At 44.0% G+C, this 21,171-nt stretch overlaps 1 protein-coding gene across 2 annotated transcripts in view; it reads left to right on the forward strand.

Moving 5' to 3' along the window:
• RIN3 (Ras and Rab interactor 3) overlaps positions 1 to 21,171 on the forward strand; it is a 66,728-nt gene that overhangs the window by 5,926 nt on the left and 39,631 nt on the right. The window contains exons 1-3 of one of the 2 annotated variants that reach the window (XM_072930352.1): positions 12,753 to 12,870; positions 12,956 to 13,142; positions 16,057 to 16,171. In XM_072930352.1, the coding sequence (XP_072786453.1) occupies positions 12,830 to 12,870; positions 12,956 to 13,142; positions 16,057 to 16,171 (343 nt within the window). In that variant the 5' untranslated portion in view covers positions 12,753 to 12,829. Of the gene's footprint in view, positions 1 to 12,752; positions 12,871 to 12,955; positions 13,143 to 16,056; positions 16,172 to 21,171 lie in introns of those variants that run through there. The other variant, XM_072930351.1, reaches the window with a different exon arrangement.

A 21,171-nucleotide genomic window follows, 5' to 3' on the forward strand; every position in this document is an offset into this window, starting at 1 on the left:
TGCAAAATCATGCTTCAAGGGCAATGAAGTTGCAATTCTTGGATCTCAAAGCAGGCATTGGTCTGCAGTGGTCTACGATTCAGTCTATGTCCTACATTTCTTCCTAATCCAAATTTTGAGATTGTTTTTTTTCTGTGACACTGGGTAGATGTTTCATGATGAGCCACGAAGAAGAATCTCTAAAGTAAATCCTCATCTGGAGCCAGGTAGGAGCTAGACAAAATCATACATGCCTGTCTGCCTGTATGAGAAAATGTATTGTAAAATGTAGGCACAGATACATGAGAGATTTAGTGAGGGTGCTTTCTTCCCTAGAATTTGCTGAATGAGAGGAGGCAGTGCCCACACTGCCCTGGTAAGCATGGCCTGGGTTCCTGACTGTGTTCTCTGAGCTGTAGAACTTGCTCAAACTAGGTCAGGTTACCAGAAGTACTGGCCATGGGTCACAGAGGACATTGTATGGCACTTGTGGGGTGAAATCACTGGGGGCCACCCATGAACGTGAGGAGCAAAGTGCCTGCAGGGCCTATATGTGACTGAGTCCTGTCCTGGTTCCACACCACTTGAACGAGGGTGCACAGCTGCTCCCGGAGAGCCAGCCAGCAGTGGAGTCCTCTGGAATTCATTGTTATGAGCTGGGACATGTCTATACTGCAAAGTGGAAGATGTAAGGTTGCTGGGCACACCCTGGCTCTGACACTGACCTAGCTGCACAAAGGTGAGAAGACAGCTGAACAGGCAGGCAGGTACCCATGGAGAGCAATCCACCAAAAAAGTTGCACAGGGTCAAAATCTGTCAAATTAATTCTATGCTTCCTGGCCAGAGAGAGCTGCCTGGGGTACACGAGGGAGAGGAGAGCTGTCCTTGTGCAGTGGTAGCACCCATCTGCTGTGGAGGGCAGGGCTGTTACACAGGGTTGCTGTGTCTGTGCTGTATTTTCTTGGCATCCCTTTCTCCCTCCACCACTCTGTTTGGCGACCCTGATCTGCTCATACAATGCAGGAACACAAGTGCCATTCTCTTCCCCCCATCCTGGAAAGGGGAATTCCTAACCCACACAGATGCACACGGCTTAGTCAGAGCCATGCTCTGGTGTCAGTCTGGAGTAACTCTGCAGAGCTGGAGCTGGCTGAGCTCAGAATCCATCCCAAACTGTCAGGTGGTTGTATCTTGGAAAGGTAATACAAGCTTTCAGCTGGTGTCCTTTAATTGTCCAGTTTGTGGGGGAGGAAGGGGAAAATGTGTCTGTGAAAATACCTGGTAACACAGCCTTGTGAAGCAGCTGTGGTCGAGGGAGCAGTGCTGTTTAACCTGTGCAAATGAAATAGAGCTACAAGCATCACCCAGTATGGTAAATATTGCAGCCACAAGCCTTTCCTCTGTCCATTCTGCATCTGTCTAAGCTATCTAAAGTAATTCTACCTACCTCCAGAAATGAGAGGCCTCTACCCTGCTGAAGGGGACCATGAAGGCAGTGCTTCTCTCAAGATAATCAGTTGCAAGAGTTTTGAAGTGCTTAGCTCCTCTTTGCCTGCACCCAAAGTTGTATAAACCTTTTTGCAAGTGAAGATGATTACTTGAGCAGTAAAGGATTAACAGATGTGAACATTGCATAGCTGGTTGTGCTAGTCACATTTTCCTAAATAGATATTCTCTTAGATACACGCAAGCCAGGGAGTCCTATGGAATGCAGCTCTTTTCAAATAGATGAATACATGCTTGCCTATGTGTGTGCCTTTCCCAGAGTTTCTATTAGCTTTTTGCTAAACAGAGAATGTAGTTGTGTCTGAGTAAAGGATTTCTGCTTTCTGAATTACTGGTACCTTTAAAAGGGACAAAATATTTTCAGTAACTGTAATCACATTGTGTGATTTATATAAAGTCCTTGTCTTTACGAAAGGATCTCTCAGTGTTTCATGTATATTAAGCCTCCTAACATCCAGCTAAAGACAAATGCTGTTACTATAGGAAGGGAATTTGAGGCACAAATTCATGGAGCTGATTTTATTCTAGCCACATATGTCGTAGCCCAATCCCCTGGATCTTTGTTAAGCAGTGACACTCTGGTCTTCCTCAGACCATCCTTTAAGTTTGCGTTGATGCTAGGAGCAGAATCCATTTTTCAAAAAGCCTTTTCTTTTTGGTGAATGAGTTCCTTGCTGGCTTATGGAGCTAAACCAGTTTCCTCAGTGTTTACATACCTCTACAGCTGAAGCAAAAGTGGTATGTTGGGAGGATGTGGAAGTGGTACTCTTCCTGCAGCACTCTCCATTGCCCTGGATGAGGAGGAGCACATAACCCCACCCTGAGAGTTGTTCTCTGAGGCTGGCCTGGAATCCTGGCTCTGAGAATGATCCTGCAAGAGGTGTGGCTGCTGGGATTTGCTGTAGGTGACTCGGGGTCTGTGTATCAGCACTGCCCCTGGTAGGGTTGGAAGACCTGTCTTACTGCTTGAAATTATTTCCTGACCATGTTAATTAATATGTTCTCTTTGCTTTTGCAAGGCTAATGAATTGTTGGGGAATTTCAAGTGCTTTGTTGAAAGCAACTGAATACAGACAACCTTCTGGATGCTGAAATTGCCAAATACAGGGAATCTGCACAGCTCACGTACATCCCTCCCATGGCCCTCCAGAGAAAGCCAGTCTTTTGAAGTCTCTCTCTTGTAAAAGCAGCTGTTGGGCAGAACAGAAAGCAGCTGCAGCCCCTTGTGAACTGGATTAAATTTTCTGCTGCTTGGAAAAATTCACCAAGGAAACAGAGAGAGACCAACAAATAGCAGAGTCTGGAGACGGACAGCACTGCTGGCTACCTGCACCACTGTTCTCCAAATTGCTAGCAGACTTCTAGGCAAAAAAAAAGTTGTCACACATACTTGGCTAAATGACAGACTGGGACCCAGCCCAACCTTTCATCTTGCCTGCCAAGAATCTTTCTCTTCTCTCTTTCCTGTTTTGCCCCCCTTAAGTTCTCTTCAAGGACTTTGTCACTCCTGATACCCTCCACAAAACAAGAAATCAAGAAAAGCTCAAAGCTTCTTCTGCTGAATCAACTGACAGGAAAGAGCTTGCCTTCGGTAAACTTTCCTTTCTGTCTGTAGGGCAAAAATGTAATACAGAACATTTCTTGTGTAATTGAAACTCCCATTCTAATAATTTCTTAGGATCAGAAAGTAGTTAATTTTAGGCTGGATCTTACTGATAACCTTTCCAGCCAAAAGGGAAAACCCTCCCAGCAGGGTCCTCAGTGCTGGAAAACCAGTAGAGATTGCAGGAGGGGCACTGTGAGCAGCAGCCTGAGATGGGGATAGATGATGGGCTTAGTCCCTTGAGCTGCATTCTGCTGTCTCCCTTTGCTGTTAGAGCCAGCTCTCTAGATCCAGTCCAGATTTACCCTGCCTAACTTTAGGTGTTTAGCAACCCATGCATCCGTGGTGATCTCTGGTCTTACTGGAGAAGCAGCAGTTCCAGGGAGTAATTCAGGGTGACTGGTGCCAGTGGGCTGAATCCAAGTCTTAAATTTGTTCATGCCTCACCAAGTTGAGCAGGGAGCCAGGCCAGAGAGCTGTGTCCAGCACTAATCCTCTTTCCTCCTCTGGCCACCTGAGTGTCCCAGTGTCAGACAAGCAGTATCAGCTTGGAGGTAAGGATGGCTGCAGCACAAATGTGTTGGGCGGGACTTGACCAAGACAGCCATGTTGTGGATTGTCTTAAACTATCTTGTGGTCTTTGAACACAAGCAGTATCAGCTTGGAGGTAAGGATGGCTGCAGCACAAATGTTTTGGGCAGGACTTGACCAAGACAGCCATGTTGTGGATTGTCTTAAACTATCTTGTGGTCTTTGAACACAAGCCTGTGGCTCATGACTTACCTACATTTTAGCCCAGGCAACGCAGCGACCATAAACACAATTAAATGAACAAGCTTAAGGTCCCAGCAGTGGTTTGGTGGGGTCTGAGCGAGCTGAAAGTTTAATCTTGCTGCTCGGCAGGATCTGTAGTCACATGCTGAGCTGCCAGTCACTGCAGGGACATTTTAGCAGTTTCTGACACTGCTCCACTAACCAGCCCTTTGGTCCCAGGCTGTCCCACCAGCACAGGAGGACAAGGGCCATGCCCACCCACAAGAAGGATTGCACAACTTAACAAACTAGAACACCTCTCCCACTCTGAGTTGTTTCCAGGTGTTCTGGAGGTGTTCACCACTAGAAGGTGGTGAGAGACCATGTCCTTTCACCACCTTTCCATATCCCTGAAATATCCAAATGAGTCCTTTTCTTCTTCCTCTCCTTCCCTCAGGAAGGCAGATCTCTAACCTTGCCACAATGTAAGTGCAGGCAGGGATCCAAATAAAGCAAGAAATAAACCCATTTCTTTAATGCCTAATCAAAATTAAAGAGGCATATGAAATTGCTGGAGTAAGGCTCAAGGAGGTCAAACAAAGGATAGGTTCACAGATTTAGATATTTGGGTTTTTTCACTACGAGCACCACATATTTAAATCCATTCACACTGAAACTGGAAGGAAATCTTACCCAAAACATGAATATTTGCGTGTAAGCAACCTACTTCGTGTAGTGCCTTATGAAAGGAGAGATCTCAGAAGTCCTGTGCTCTGCTCCTTCAGAGACTGCAGAATGAAAATCCAGTGGATTTATTTCCCTTGGCAAAACAATCATTTCTAGTTGCAAATTATGACTGAGATAAGCATTTGCAGATATTTCTTAGTGCAGAGGAAAACTGCTCAGTGCTATGCAAGTTTGTGTGGTTAGCCTCATGTCTTGTGTGCCTCATACCTACACTCAATCCCCCCACAGGGTAAGCAAGGCCATAGCTTTTTATCATTAGTCTGATGTTTCTCTAAATATTTTGCCCAGGATTTTTGCTTTAAGACATTATGCAGATTTCAAATAATTTTTTATATATAGAGTTTGAAACAGAATGGCTTTATGAAAGCTAAACTGCAGTCTATTCTTAATGAAGTTTGAATTGGAAATTTGTCCCTCCCCTTTATTTTCCGTTTCCTTTTCCCCTCTTTGTTAGGTGATTACAATATAGAAAAGCATTCCCTGGGTTTCCATTTCCATCTTCCTTCCTGTCCAGATGAGCTGGAAAGGGGCAAAACCTCTGCCCATCACCTTGACCCCGCAGTAAAAGCAGGGGTGCTCTGCGCTTCCAACATTCAGGTGTTTTTGGAATGCAGAGAATGAACCTTTCTCTCCAGGTCGTGGCTCAGCTGGGCCCCTCTCAAGCACTGATATGGGGGGTGAGAGAGGTCTGGGGTTTCTTTATGTTCTTAAAGCCTAGGAAGTTGTTTTTCTCTTCACAACATTTGCTTCTGGTTTCTGCACTGCACAAGCCTTTCCAGAGAAGTTGGATTATCCAGCAAACATGTTTGCAGTTTTTTGTTGAGGGAAATGTCTGTTCTCTAGCCACTCTGACCCTGCCTTGGCTGGTGTTTCAGCAGCACTCTTCTCTTTGCACTGAAAGGGCTGTGCAGAAATATAAATGATCCTTCCTTGCCTGCACACAAAGAAAAATCTTCAGTTTTGCTGATATACTGACATTCCTAAGAGAATAATTTGGGGTTGAAATAGGCAAAGGACAAATGCCCTGAATATCTCTGATTGTAAATGTGGGGGAGAACAACTGACCATTAACTGATTGTTGTTAGGAAGGGAGTAGAGCTAATAAAACCTGCAAAGTGGTTTTGACTTGACAAAGTATGTTTTGACTGAGTAAAAAGAGAAATACAGTTGATGTTTGTGAGACAAATTGTTGACTGCAAAATAAATACAAAATAAATTTGCAAAAATAAATATGCAAAGTTACATAATGGCAGCAGTACAGTTTGTGAATACCATCCAAGACATACCAATAGGATATAATAGCCCCAGCCCAGTGTGGGGCCACAGGCAGCATATTCCATTGGTGTTAATAAATGCAGGAAATGGCTAGACTGAAAGGGGAAACAAAGCAGGGGAATCTTTGAAAGAAGGGCTCTTCCTTCAGGAAATGTTTGGATGTTTGTTTTTTATGTTGTTTCTGTCCATGCCATGGCTGTGAGTGTGTGTGAGAAGGCTTGTTTGTTAGCAGAGCTGACCTGGGAGCTATCAGTAATGAGAATTAGCTTGTACTTTGTTTGGGGTTTTACGCATATTTATGCAGTTCTTTATAGTATACATGACTTTGTGTATTTAAACATAGGGACATTAGACCTGATGAACCTAGGAAACACAGAGAAGCTGGGAATTTAATAAGCATTTAGTTACAGCATCCTGCCCCTTGAGAGAACTCTTTGCTGAAAGATTCTTGACAAGGTCAAACAAGAGGGTCTGACAGGGATATTGCTGCTGCTTCTCTATAAGCACTTACAATTAAGCTTGATTAATTTAGGAGGAAGAAGCATTGGAGGGTTCATGGGAAGCACTGCAGGCACCCCTTACTTCTCTGTTCCTGAGTTACTTGGCCCTGCTGCTCCTGCCCTAAGAGAACCACCTGGTCCTGAGCACAGTGTTCCATGTCCCTCTCAACACCAGCAGCTCTCATCCAGCCAGGCTTCTGCAGAGCTGACCTGGCTCTCCACCTTTCAGTGGGGGCAAGGCTCTACAGAGTTCAAAGGCAGATAAGCTGCAGTCACATCCTTTGCTTGCATTATGAAGTAATGAGGAAAACACATGTGTTAGCTTTAAACCTGGTGGTGGCAGCAGCCAGGCCTTTAAACCTGGTGATGGCAGCAGCCAGGGCACCAGGGCTTAGCAGAGCTCAGTCATTCTGCCAGGGGGCTCCATGTGTTTGTGCAGAGCCTGTTCCTGAGGCTCAGCTCCTTCAAGCTAGCCCAGCTGTCCTTGCTGTGCTCTGCAGTGCATGTCCACGCAGCTCCCCCAGTGTGCTGCTGGACCCATCAGACCTTCAAGCTGAGCCAGGTAGTATATAAGACACCAGTCTGGTGTCACACTTGTGACTTAATAAATTGACACATGATTTAGAGCTCTTCTACCTGCACAAGTGACCATGACACCTTTTTGCCCCATGAAGTGTAGTAGAACTTGTTCATTTTTGTAACTTCCTCTGTTGGTTTTCACTGGTGAGTGGTTTAAGGGTAGGTGAGCTGTCCCACACCTGATTCCTCTGTGCCTTTAATAGAGCTCCCTAACAGGGCAATGACTTGCTCTGCTTTGGCAAACTTAGATGAACATGAGCAAACAGGGCCCAGATGCTTGCAAACCTGCTAGCCTTCACAGGAGTGGGCATTTGGGAATCCCTGGCAGGTACAGAAGAGCTCACTTGAACTGGGACTTCAATTGCAGAGTGCAAAATTCACTGCTGAAATTGACACCACCTGTAACAGAAAGCAGAGTAGGTGGGAGCCAGAGAGTTTTGCTGAGCTGTGAGGTGTCAGGATCTTTAGGAGACCCTTGGTTTTTCTTACCATTTGGCAGCTGGAACAGCTGCTGCATTGGCTATTAAGCTTGGTCCATCCCAGGCTGAGCCAAAACTTCTGGACATGCAGAGCATCAAGTGTAGACCAAAGACCAAAGGGTGGAAGGGTGGACAATTCAGCAGAGGAGGAACAAGGGGACCAGTGAGCAGGAGGAAGTGCTCTGCCAACCACGGGCTTTCCACAGACCACAGGCTGAGAAGCACAACTTCCTGAGCTATAAACGTGTCACCAGGGTGGGCCAGTGACAAGCATTCTGCAAAGTAGGGAGGACACTGGACAGGCAAGCCTGCCTCATGGGACATGCCAAGCTTCTCACATAATTTCCATGATCCAGTTTTTCTGTACATCCAAGAACCTTACAACGCAGGAAGATGCCATGGCTTGCTTTACCTCCTACTTCTTTTCCCCCTTTTTCTGCCTGTCAGACAACAAGAAATTTGTTTATTTCTTACTAGAGGGTGACAGTTACATGGATATAATCCCTGAAGATCTCAAGAACTTCTCTTTCTACTTTTGGGTTTTTCATTGTTGGTTATTTTATTCCAGTTTGTTGGTTTGACTTTTGTAAGATCCCTTGGCTCTGTTACAAAAAAGCACTTATTAAAACCTGAATTTTCTGCAAGTCAGGGTTCACGTTTGGTGCACAAATTTAGCTTTTGTGCTATGGGTTTTTTAATAGATCACTTTGCTGCCTTCCCATCTTCCTAATACTCTGTTTTATGATGAAATGAGAGAATTTCAAAGATGTTGGAGTTCTTTCTGCAGCTAGGTTGGGTTCAGGGTTTCACTTCCAACACCAGTTGGAAGAAAGAAGAACCCAGCAAGGTGACCAAAGGCAAATCCAGAGGGTAAATGAATTCTTCTCCTCCATCTCAGATTAATTCTATCTGAACTGATGAAGTGATCAGTGATGGGCTGGCTTATGAGAGTAAGTAGATGGTATCAAAAACCGGCCATTTCTAGGATGGAAGCAAAATGAAGCTTGATGTCCTGTAGCTGTGGCACTGCAAAATTTCTCAGTGAACTGAAACTAACAGCACACGAATTCACATGTGTCTGAACAAAGACTTTTTGGTAAGTCTGTGCAGTATGGACACCAAGCTCCCTCCATTCAATGTGCTCCTCAACACCTGTCTAATCAGAAGTGATACGAAACCAAAGAAAGCCTAGGCAGCTCTGTTTCTTGCAATGGGTAAAACTTTGTACTTTAGTTGCTGTTCATGAAACTCCTATTCCTGGAAGGAAAGAAGGTGACCATGAAAAAAAAAAAGGATACAGAGATCTGCCTCTGTTGCCAGTGGCACAGAGCCCGGCAGCTGAGTGCAGCTGGGTTGGTTGTGACACAGGATGTAAACCAGCCCTGTGAGTCTTCTCTCAGTCTCACCCATCTCAGCACTGTCATCTCCCCCATACCCATGAAGCTCCACGCTCCCAGCTGTTTCTTTTAAGCACGGGAATTAACAGCACTGCCTATCAGTTCCCATCAGGACTGCTCTGTTGGCTTCAGCAGCTTCTGTCTTTTCCTCCTGTTTCAAGTGCTCCTTATAACCATTGGGCTTGAAGGGTTTCCACATGTCAGATTCAGTCACAAGCTGGCTTATCCCCAATGGTATCCCTGCAGGTACCAGGTAGCTTTGGTGCAAAAAGTTGCTCTATCACCTGGCACATAGTTTGTGACTGAGTGTCAGTATTTCTCTCTCAGTATCAAGCCAGCTTGCGCACATTTTAAGACCTGTGATTCCTGTTTAAATATACATATACATATACATATACATATACATATACATATACATATACATATACATATACATATACATATACCGTTGTCTCTCTCTCCTTGAGGACAGCACAGCAAACCCTTGCTCTTGCTTGCACTTTCTTGATGTCTTCTCATTTTCAGAGGGAGAAGCAAAAGCAATAAAACATAATAAAAAAAGACTAGCTCCAAAATCTTAAATTGGGTCTGTTTAAACAATACTAAGGCACTCCATCATTACTTACCAGTGCACTACAGAGCATTTGATTTATAATTTAAGATTTAATTTTAAAAACACATTATGTCTCTTCTCAGAACAAATGTGCAGGAGTGAAGACTTAAGTGAAGTGACTTAAGTGAAGACTTGGCAGTCCCTGCTGCTGTTTCACACAATTGCTGTGTGCCCTAGCTGCCTCAGGGAAATTCAGAGTAACCAGCCACATATAGTCCAGCCAGGAAGCCCTTAGTATCAGCAGGTCTGTTGTGACAATATATCTGAAACCCCTTGCTCAGGCTTTCACCTGCACAAAATTCAGTGGATTACATGTCCTTGCCGATCTGCTGACTTCTGGGAATATTCAATTGGCAAGTGTGGCTCCTGGATTTTAAAGCAGTGAGTCATGGTGGTCATTACTGCAGTGTACAGTCACTGTGCAATAATTCAAACCACCACTGTCATTATTATTGCCTCCAACAAGCAACCTGATACCTTCTGCAAGCCCGGGGCAGGTGTGTGAATGTAATCACTGTGCAATTAATTAGTCTGTGCTGCCAATCAGTATGCAGCACACAGCTCCCTGCTTCCCAACTGAATCCAATTTAGCCTAGAACCACTGCAAGATTTAAAAGAACTTTGCAGTAAGAACTCAATAAAAGGAAAGCAGGCAGCTCTAGCGACAGCTTTTCAGCTTCATGTCACACCTAGCAAAATGAGCCCCTGCCTCTATCAGCCAAAGGTTTTTGCAGGACTGTGGGACAAGAACAGAGCTTTATGTATTTTTGAAAACTGAGGCTTTAGAAATCATCTAAATGATGCATGAATTCTGAGTGAGCAAATCAGAACGGCCAGCTGCTCACCATGGTGGCCCTGGAAATTCCTTCATCTGGCAGCACAGCAAGAGCCCAGGAGCTGCCTGGGCTCCCTCCTCTCTGTGCAGCCACAGAGCTACCACAGAGCCAGATTAAATTGCTGGATTAAGCATTCCCACAGCCCCATCCAAATCTTTGTGACAGCTGTGCCCAGGACAGAAGTCAAGCGACGGTGCCATAACTGCGTCAGCTGGTGTGTCATGGGTCAGAGCATGACAGCTGAGGAAGGTCTGGGAGGTCATTCACTCCCTGTCCTTAGCCAGTACAGATTTGATTCAATAAAGTATGTGCTACTGCTCCAAAGCTAGAATTTTAAGAGATTTGGGCAATGCAATCCCCTTCCTCTTCTTTTGGGAATTTATCCATCATCTCTTATAACTCACTCACAGGAAACGTCTCACCAAATATTTCCCTGATTCCATATGATCCCCTTAATGACTCTTCCTGCCTCTCCTTTTGTCACAGTCTCCCCTTTAACTCATCTGTGCTTTCCTCCCTTGCTACAGGTACAAGAGCCTGCTTAGCTCCTTTCAAGCAGGTCTGGCTTTTGGGAGAATACCTCATCCCTGAGGGCCCACAAAATATTGGACTGCCTGTTCTGCCAAAAAAAAAAAAAAAAAACCAACCAAAAAAACCAAAAAAAAAACCTTATCCACTGCCCTAAACTTGTTGAACTGAAAGACTCCACCCACTCAAATAATGAGATTTTTCATTAAGGCAAGCACTTTGAGGCTCTTACTTCTTAATCTTGTAAGCCTGAGTTTGGAATTATTTTCAACTTTCTATCCATTCTCCAAAATTTAGACCTTACATGCAGGCACATGTATTGGAAGGTCAGTTCTGTTATTTTTCCTCATCAGCCTGTTCTTGTTGGCAAACTGCAGTTGGTGCTGTGAGCAGGGCTCTCACAGGTTGTGCCCATGGGAGGGAGCAGAGGGATGGATGCCTGCACCTCCTGTGGGGAGCCCTGTGCCAGGGTCGCTGTGTGCCTGATGCTCAGCACATCCAAGCTGGTTTGGTACTTTCCTGACGTTGTTAATAACCCTCATTTCCCTCCAGGCAATGGGATTCCTGGGCATCAGAGCTTTGCTGACCCCACCTTACATAATTAATGGTAACAAAATTCCTCAGGACAGGAACTAAGGCCATAAATGTCACCTTTTGGTGACACAGCAGGACATTATCAGCACTGACCTCCTTTTGACTGAGGTTTCACACATCATTCAGATGTGATCAGGTTCATGTCTTTGTGACTAATTAGGGGAGTAATTTTTGCTGTTATGGAACATTTCATTATATGTCAATTTTCTTTCCCTTCATTACTTCTTTCCCACTACAGAGTATGAATATTGCCATCCAACACATATTTTCCTTCCAGATGATTAAAAGGCTTTTTTGGTTGTTTCTTCTGTAATAAAACACCAAGAGATGACTGAGGGTAACTTCCAAAAGCTGTATTCCATTGTTTTTCTCCATATGTTCAGATGATATTGATTAAAATCACATGCTGTTACACCTAAAAGAAATTCCCTCACCTATGTGACAAGCTGGGCTTTTATCACAAGTAAAGAGAGCGTTTCACTTGTTTCAATTTGCTTTTTTTTAAAGCACAGTTCTCTCATTCCTACTGTCTTGACTATCATCTTTAAAAAGGATTGATTAAAATCAAGATTCTGTGAAATAATACCCTTAATCTACAACCTGAATTACAGAGGCACCTGTATTTTCTGAGAAAGCTGTCTGTGAAGGGCTGAGAAAGAAAAAAACTGCTAAAAATAAAATCGCTGTGTTGCTTTTGGGATTTGAAAGGCTATTTTTACACAAACTGACTTTTGGGACAGACTTGCTGTGTTAGGTTAGGCCTTTGAAATTACTCTCTTTTAGAAATTTTAGACTGACCTTATTTGAAATGTAGTACCTTAAGATCTGTATCTTTAAAAATAAAAGGAAAAGGAAAAATATTTGAAGTAAGACCAAATAAAAAATGAGAGTCCTATTTTCAGTTCTGACCTCTAGGCAGGAAATTAGAGCAGCAAAACACTTTTTGTGTATGTTATCCTACCTTTTCTTAAAATGTAAAATCAATTAATCAAATGAATGACAAGCACGTATCCCCATGAGTCCATGGTCTTATCCAGCAGAGCTCTTGTGACCAGATTTTTCAGCACAAGTATTTCCATCGCCTGTAGAGCTAAAGCACATGTATAAATTGACTTCATCAAATCAGCACCATAGCTTGAAGCCAGTATTTAGCGCCAGTCTGCCATTAGACTGCAGGCACTCCTCTGCTGCATCACTCCTTTTGAAGGCATGAAACATCTCTCAGATCCTTCAGCTGCAGGGTGGCATCCAGGGGACAGGCACACTCAACCCTCTGTGGCCCTGGGCACCACTCTACATCCCTTACCTGTGTCTGTGGGCACCTGGACTTCGGCAGCATCGATGGGTGAGCCAAAACCAGCAGAGCTCAGCACAAACCCTGCCAGCCTGCTGTCAGAACAACGTGCCTGTGCTTTGATGCCACTCAAGGAGCATTCCTGATGCCTAAGTGTTTGCACTTACAGTCCTTACATCCTTTCATGTCTGTGTTTGCACTTACAGTCCTTACTGCCCCCAGTTTTCTGTTTGCAGCTCTGCTTACCAGGGACTCCCTTGCTGTGTTTCAGCCCCATTGGAGATATCAGCGAAGAGGGGAGAGAGACACATCTCTGCCAGACCAGTGCTGTGCGAAATTGCCTCCAGCTTCCAGGGATCAGCATCCTTGACAAACTCATCAAGACCTGTCCCGTCTGGCTTCAGCTGAACATGAGCCAGGAAACGGCTGGGGCGATCCTTGGCAAAGAAACAGCAGGGGTAAGTCCAAAGCAATTTCAGTTCAGACAACCACATTTCCTGTCCTTGGTTAGAAGAGCAGTGCTTATTTTTTAATGTGGAAGAAAAAATATTTAACAAACTGTTCTCTGTTTCCATTATCATTTGATACTTTGCCCCTCTCAACAGCACAAAACAGATACATTGGCTTTGGGAAAACAAGGAATATTATCTCTGATTTTATTTGTTTACCATGTAGATTAATGGAGATGGCTTCCCATTCACCACCATACCCACAAGTGTGGTGATTATCCTGATATGGAGCAATGAAAAAAAATCTGTGAAGAAAAGGACCTTAGACTCAGGGAGCTGCTGGGAGTAATTTTTATTGCAACAATTAATATTTGGTTTGCATAAACTGAGTATTAGAGAATTATACACTTGTGCAAAGCTTAGAGCTTGCTTAAGGAAAACAGCTCTGTGCCAAAGGAAGCTGCTCCCCTTTCCTGAGAGGTCTGAGAGGTGAGGCATAGCTGGCTGTGGATGTCCTGGCTGGATCCTTTGGGAAGGGCAGGTGTAAGTGACCTGAGCTGATGTCAGGGCACAGCTGCTCTGAGGAGGTTTGGACCTGTCCCTTGGCCGAGTCACTCTATCCCAGGGCTAAATGCTGGCACAGCTGAGTGACACCCTCCAGTGGGATTCACCTGAGCAGCCTGGGCCGTGCAGTGTGCCTCACCCTGAATCAGATTTCTTCATTAGATGAAGTAATTCTCTTTGTTTTTCTGCGCTGGCTGTAAGTGGAGATGTGCGTGACTGTGCTGTAGCCATGTGTGGCCCCAGGCCTCCTCAGGCACTGTCCCTTCCCTGCAGGGAAGAGTTCCCACCGCTGAGTGGCTTTGGAGAAACATCTGCCTCTGTTCCCCCTGCTCCCGCTGTCCTTGGGCACAGCCTTCAGCTGCAGCCGGAGCAGGCAGGAGAAGAGGCGCTGCATCAGTGGTGTTCCATGGCAAGGGCAGAGTCTCCTGCCCTCTGGGAGCCCACCTGAAACTGGGCAGCACCATTCCCACCTGTGGTGAAAATAGAAGAGGCTGATTTCAATCCCAGCCCTGACCCAGGGGAAGTACAGTACTCAGGGCTACGTACAGCTCAGAAAACCCATCTCCTACTTCTCTGAACAGCCAGAGTCCAATTTTAGCCTCTGGATCCATGGCAACCAGGCGTGCCGATCAGGAAAAAAGAAGTGATTCATTTCCAGGTTTCATTTCCCTGCTTGCTTAGATTAAATTTCAGATGTAGCAATATAAGATGGTGCTGTCTGGCAGTCGTGGGGACAGCACTGCCATGCGGGTGGTAGGACCTGGGCAAGGGAGAGCCGCTCCCCGCAGGTACCTTCTGCCTCTTACCTGCAGACACTTACTGCAACAGGAGGTGGGGACTGCCCTGCAGTAGAAATCAGCCTGTTTAGGGCACACACCTGTGCAGTTATTTGCATTTTTCTCTGCCATGATGGTGGACCTGAGCCCCTGGGGCTCCATTTCTCCTGAATTCAGAGGCCAAGTTGACAGCACTGTGTTCACACATCCTGTTGTGAAGCAACCCCAAAGCTGTGTGTTCAGCATGGGTGCTTCAAAGTGACTGGAAACACCCTTATGGCTGGGACTCATGCAAAGAAAAGTCCTGGCTTTTAGACAAGCTTTTAAAACATTCATCTGCCCAAGAAATTAATGGTTTTTTGCTAAATTTCTATATATTACAGTTAATTAATGATTTTATCAACTCACACTTCTCTTTCTAATATTAATATCCAGGCTACAAAATTAGCTTGATTTTTTAATTCAATTTTTTAAAAATTTGACTCCTTTCTGCCTAAGCTTACTGTCAAAGAACAGATGAAAGTGAAGATCATTTTGTCTTTGTATCGGCACCTTCAAAATACAAGCTAAAAATATCCCTGACAATGAGCTTTAATTAGAAACACACTTAGGATCTCACATAATACAAAGAATGAAGCATTTTTTCCTTTTGCTTGGTGGAGCAGCTCTGTGGGAAAGGGCCTGCAGGGATGGTGGCCAGCGAGCTGGGCACAAACCCACTGAGGAGAAGCTGTGGAACCAGGGCTTGTTCAGCCAGAAGACACCTTCAGGGGACCACACAGCAACCCCTGGCACCTGCAGGGAGGTCATGGAGAAGATGAAGCCGGGCTGTGCTCAGCACTGTAGGGTGGGAGGACAAGAGGCAGCAGTGTACATTGAAACCAGAGGAGTCCAGACTGGGTGCAGGGAAGCATTTTGTCCCTGTGAGGACAGTAAGTGATGGGACAGGTTGCCAAGAGGGATGTGCAGTCTCCAGCTTTGGACACTCTCCAGACTTGTACAGACAAATCCCTGAGAAACTTGGTCTGGCCTCATGGCTTCACCCAGGGCTTTGGAGAAGGATTCTCCCAGGATTTCTGCCAGGCTGAATGATCTTATAGTTCCATAAAAAGCTCTGCCATGGACACTGTGGCCACCAGATCCTTTGGCCTTATGTTCCTCTCATGGACACTCAAATCCTTACCAACTGAATGTACAAGTGACTCCCTTGCTTTAGACCTGGACTGGGACATTCTAGGGTGACTCATCTGTGATTTAGGGCACTGGTGAGAGGACCATCACTTAACAAACTGAGTACAGTTTTAGATCTTCAGTTAGTGAAATAGTTTGCTTTAGGCATAAGTGGGACATCAGTGATGCATAGAAGCTTTGTGAGTCCCTTCTCAGGTCTGAATTTCACTTAGATGAAATGTCCTTTCTCCATTATTTTTTGTTGTATAAAGCTTAGCTAAATGGAATGAAGCTAAAATAAGGCTATTTAAAGGTGGATTGAACTGATAAAATCTACATTGCCAATGACCTAAAATAAAGTTTAGAAGCTCACATAATATAGCTGAGCTCTTGATTCTTTTCTCCTTTTTCAGATATTCTTAGTTAGGAAAGAGGGTAATGTGAGCAACATGGTCCTTGCAGTCCGCCTGCCAGTGCAGAACGAGGCTCCTGGTGTGCTGGAGTACAACATTAAAGAAGAAAAATCAAGTAAGGTCTTTACATTTTCTGGTCTTGCTCTGGTTAAGGTACTGCGTCCTCTTGTGATCACCAATATTTATGTAATCTCACTTGCACTGAAAAGGTTCCTCTTGTGACTGGCAGCAGATCTTGCTTTTATGATGTAGTTCAGTTAATATTTCCTGCAGATGCTTTACCTCAGCTCCCCTGTGGTTCTGCACCTTCTGTTATCATTTACAGACTCACAATAGGGACATAAAGCACCTCCAGATGAGGAGGCCAGTGCTTTGATCAAGTGAGGGGAGCTGCCTTTCACCAGCTGGAAGTCTTGAGGGAAGTGAAAAGCATTGGCAGATTAACCCTGGTTAACTCACTCTACTTAAGGCACTGAATTTGGGGGTCACCAGTCATCTGACATCTGCTATGTTTCCTTTTCATGCACCTCACTGAACAGTCACACTGAAAAGTCACTCCTAAACTGTTTCCAAAGCCAACCAGGGAAGCAGGTGGCTGCTGGGATCGATGCTATTCCCAGCTGGATAGCCAAGCCTGCCATGAGCGAGTGAAAATTAACCCGGTTCAACGTCAGCCACGTCTAATCCAGCCCTCTGTGTAAATGGATGTGTGAGGTACATGATTTCCACTTTCAAAGGAATATTTGGAAACACCTGAGTTTTAGAATAGTCATTGAAACACACACTCAAAAGAGTTAATAAAAATAACTTCATGCTATTTATTTATCTGAACACATTTAAATCCTCTGCCACTGAGTTCTGTCCCAAAGCCAGCTCCCCAGTTAAACTGTTCTATTCTTTACTAAAAACCTTGTGTTTCTGCAGATCAGTGTGCAACATCACTTTCCCCTTGTTCAAATGAACTTTTACAGTTCCTCAAATAGTTCTTCCTTCTCCTATATTTCTTCACATACCTCTGCATTGTAAACAGACTTTAAAACCAGAATCTCTTAAACTGTTCTAATCTCAAGGCCAGACCCCAATCTGTCACAGCACTGCTCCTGCACAGGGTGCAGCTCCCTGTCTGGCTGCTGCATCCCCCTGGGAAGCTTTCTCTCCCATCTGCCTGCTCCTGGGAGCATCCTGTTGCAGAGATGTTGTGTTCAGTGCTCCCATGGGAGGGCAGGAGCAGTAAACCTTTTGCCACAACTTCAGGTGTTCAATTAAGAATACAAAGGCAAGAGCTAGCTGCAGGGTAGAGAAACCTTTTCTTTACTTAGCTATTTGAACTTGACTTAGGACTTAGATTTTTCATGGTGGGGAATTGGTTTTTGATGATCCAAGTTTTCCTTTGGATAAAAGTTTAAAAAATCAAATAATGTCATCCTAAAATATGTAATTTATTGAAATGTTACTTCTTCACTCATGTCCTGTGCCATAAAATCAGATTTCTTTTAGGACAGGCAAAGTAAAATGCAGTACAAAAATGTCACTGAGCTAGGCTATCTAGAGAGACTTTGCTGCCATGCTTTTCCAACTTGCTTGCATTTTCTAATTTATCACTACCTTAATGCAAAGAATGTGTTGGGAGAAAAGCTTCCTGGTGGAAGCAAGAATTAAATCAGTTTCCACCACTTTCATACAAGTTGCAAAGTAAGTGGAGGAGGGTAGTTAAAATTCAGGTCTCATTTGTAAAGCAGGAGAGCTGCCTTCACATGCAACAATCCCAACAGCCATGAGGCTCATGCATTCCTGTGGTGGATATTCACATTATTTTTAGCTTGAGTTCTGTCAGTGTTGCACGCCAATTGGTAGAAAGCCTCTCAGTTCTCCATCCTGCACTGTGTTGACAAGAGCACACCAGGTACAGAAGTGGTCTCTCTTTTGCTTCCTTTCACATCCAGGGTAAGTACCCCAGATTTTAAGTTTAAAAGAAATTGAATGAATTTGTGTTAATAAAGCCAAAGAACTGTACCTAGTACAAGGGGAGATGGAAATCCTCTGTGTCACAGAGTAATCTAATACCTTAGGAAATTAATTAGTTTTTTAGCTTTTTAACTACATTACTATACTGCCTTCTAAACTATTTTCAGAAATAAAATTAAAAGATATCTAAATGCTTTAAAAGATTTTAGAACTTGAGCTTCCTTGACAAGTAAGCTGATATGTCTGGATTGCCTCAGATTGATGATGTTACCTTCACTCATCCCTGGTATTCTGTAAGTGTCAGGGTAGGAGACCTCTGAGCACGCCCAGAGATACTCTTTTGATGTGAAATGCAAGTAAGTTGGAAGTTGGGTGTTACACTCCTGAAAATATGTAAAACACCCCATCTGAATAACCTGGTGGCCACTGTGGACTGGCCGGGCTTTTCCAAACATCTATTCTTTAACTACAGAAAATCTCTTTCCTTTCTGGGCTGACACATCAGCAGTGATCTGTGTGCCATGCTGCAGTGAGAGCTGTTTGTCCCTTGCAGAGAGCTGGCTCCTCCTAAAGTGTTCAAAGAGAAGGAACAAATTCTTCTCCTTACCTCACTTCAACATGTTAGACTCCACACAGTTAATGCATTCAGATGAAAACCGAAATCTGAATTTGCCTTGACATATAGAGTTTTATGGAGAGCCTTCCTTCAGTTAAAATTCAAGTTGCAACATAGCAAAATTCAAGTTGCAACCAGCTTACTATTTTGAATAAATTTGCCAGCTGCTTCTTGTCCCTGGATATTCTGTAAAGCCATTCTCATTCCATCCTGCTTTTCAGTCAGGATCCCAGGAGGCTTTCCCTGGTGTCATGATGATGGTACAGAGGTTGTTGCCCAGCCCCTGTGGTCCATATAGACAAAAAAAGCCCTTTAGAATTGTCTTGGCATTGCAGTGCCAAATAAAGGTGGTTCATTGTTTTACTATTTCTTTTCCTCATACAAATTCTGTTGATATTTGGTGATTTAGGGAAGTATAGTTTTCTGATGGGAAGACTGTATTTAATTGTGATTTCTCTTTTTAAATGGAAATCCCCAAAGAACCCACTAGGTAAGAGAATAAAGAAATGAAACCTCCTTCCCTTTTTCTGGGGAGAAATTTTCACATCCCCTGTGAAGTAGCCCTTAGAGGGAATAGGAAAATGGACTTAAAAATTTTTCTTCTGCTTCTTTTTGGTTGTAATTCTTCCAGAGACAGGAAGGCCAAATCCCAGTGGTATCAGTGGCATAGAAGAGGCCAAACACCTGATACCAGGTACCATGTGGTTCATCAGAAAGCTGAGAAACCTGTCAGGTTTCAAAGCCTTGGATCTCTGTGGTTTTGCACTGGGCCTGTAGGATCCCTTACTTCTCACTCAAAGCTGTAGAAATTTCCCAGAGCTAAAGCTTGTTAAAAGATTTCTACCATTCAGAGATGCAGTATTGCCAAAATCTTGACTACTTTTTGCACTTTCTGTTCTAAGAGTAACCCCTTACTTCTGCTTCACTCTGAGATGGAGCCCCAGCCTCACAAACTGAGCACTCCTTCCTCAGCTGGCTCCTGCCCTTGGCTCTTCTCAGCAAACTGGTGGCAGCTTCAAGCTGTAATTCCCTCTCCTTTTCATGGATATACCTTCAGAAGTCATCCTGCTGACCTCAGCTCCATTGCAGCGGTATTAAAAAGGGAAGAATCAGAAGTTTAAAGTACGTGTGCATTTCTGAAGTACTGTATACTGAGAGTTTGGAAGAAGCATCTGAGTACCACAGACCATGTGGTGCAGGTAGTGACAGTAGCTTTTACTTTCACAAAGAGTCATGAAGGCACCTGCACAGGAGTACATTTCTCCTTTAATAGAGGAATGCTCCATTCCTCCTTTAATAGAGGAATGCTCTATCACCATAAACTGAGGTTAAGTTTCTTTCTTTATGGGAAATTTTGTGAATAATATCTGAAGATAATTTGATTTCACAAAACACATTAATTGATCACATGCTTCTCAGGAATCTTTTACATATGCTTGGGTGTGGGATGTGTAGTAATTGTTTTCCAAGCTCTTCTGTACCAAGAAAAAAGGATGTGATTCTTTCCAAGTAAGCAAAATGGCACTAAAGAGAAGTATCTGCAATTTCACGAAATAAATAACACATTGCTCATATTATTAAAATTTTAAAAATAGAAATAACAATTAAATTTATTTGCTAAGTCCATCTTGAACTCTTCAAGTTCATGTCATAAGGACTTTGAGGCTGGTCTGATCCTGCCATAGCTGCCCATCTCCTGTAACTCTGCTCCTGCCTCCCCCATTGCTGCAATGGCTCAGCTCACTTGGAGGTTGGAGGTGTATTTTTGGAGGCAGTCCACACGAGCCCATGTTGTGGAGCTGCTGTCCTTCCTCTTTTAAGCTGTACCTGTGGGGGGCAATCTGCCACCAGACACAATTGTTCAGAAGCATCTTTTACAACACATGGGGCCAAGGCAGGGTTGAGCCCCCCAAAATCAATGAGTACACAGCTGAAGGAGGGGTTTGTAGTGAAGCCTTGGCTTTATTGTGGCTATTTCATTTATTAGAGGAAAATTATGAGACTTAAAGTTCTCTGTGCTCTGACTCTCCAGACTTCTCTGCAGACCAACTCTGAATAAGCTGGAATGTAACAGATGTCTTGAAATAACCTTAGGGAAATCAAATAGGAAAACCAAAATAAATTATCTCCAAGTAATACAAAAATGTCCAGAACATGATTAATATCTCCTTTGAAGGATGAGTCACGGTGCCATTGGACACAGTAGCTCAATTTCTGGTTTATGGACAGCAGCTGTACTCCAGGCTATGTGGTAACGACCTACAATATACCTTGACAGAAAAGGTGCAGGCAATTACTGCACTCCAAAGCAGTTTAAGAGCAATCACTGAGTGTTGCTGCAAAACTGCAAGCCTGGTAGCAAAAAACAATGTTGATAAAGAAATCCAATGTCTGCCCTGGTCACCTTAGTCGACCTTTCTTAATATGAGACTGAGCTCCGGAAGTGCAGATGAGTTTGGTATGAAATGCTTGAGACAGGAGGAATTTAGGAAAGGATTTCAACTCAAGTAAAACACACAGCAGCAGTTTAACCT

This window comes from Taeniopygia guttata, chromosome 5 (genome assembly GCF_048771995.1).
Source record: "Taeniopygia guttata chromosome 5, bTaeGut7.mat, whole genome shotgun sequence".
Taxonomy (NCBI): domain Eukaryota; kingdom Metazoa; phylum Chordata; class Aves; order Passeriformes; family Estrildidae; genus Taeniopygia; species Taeniopygia guttata.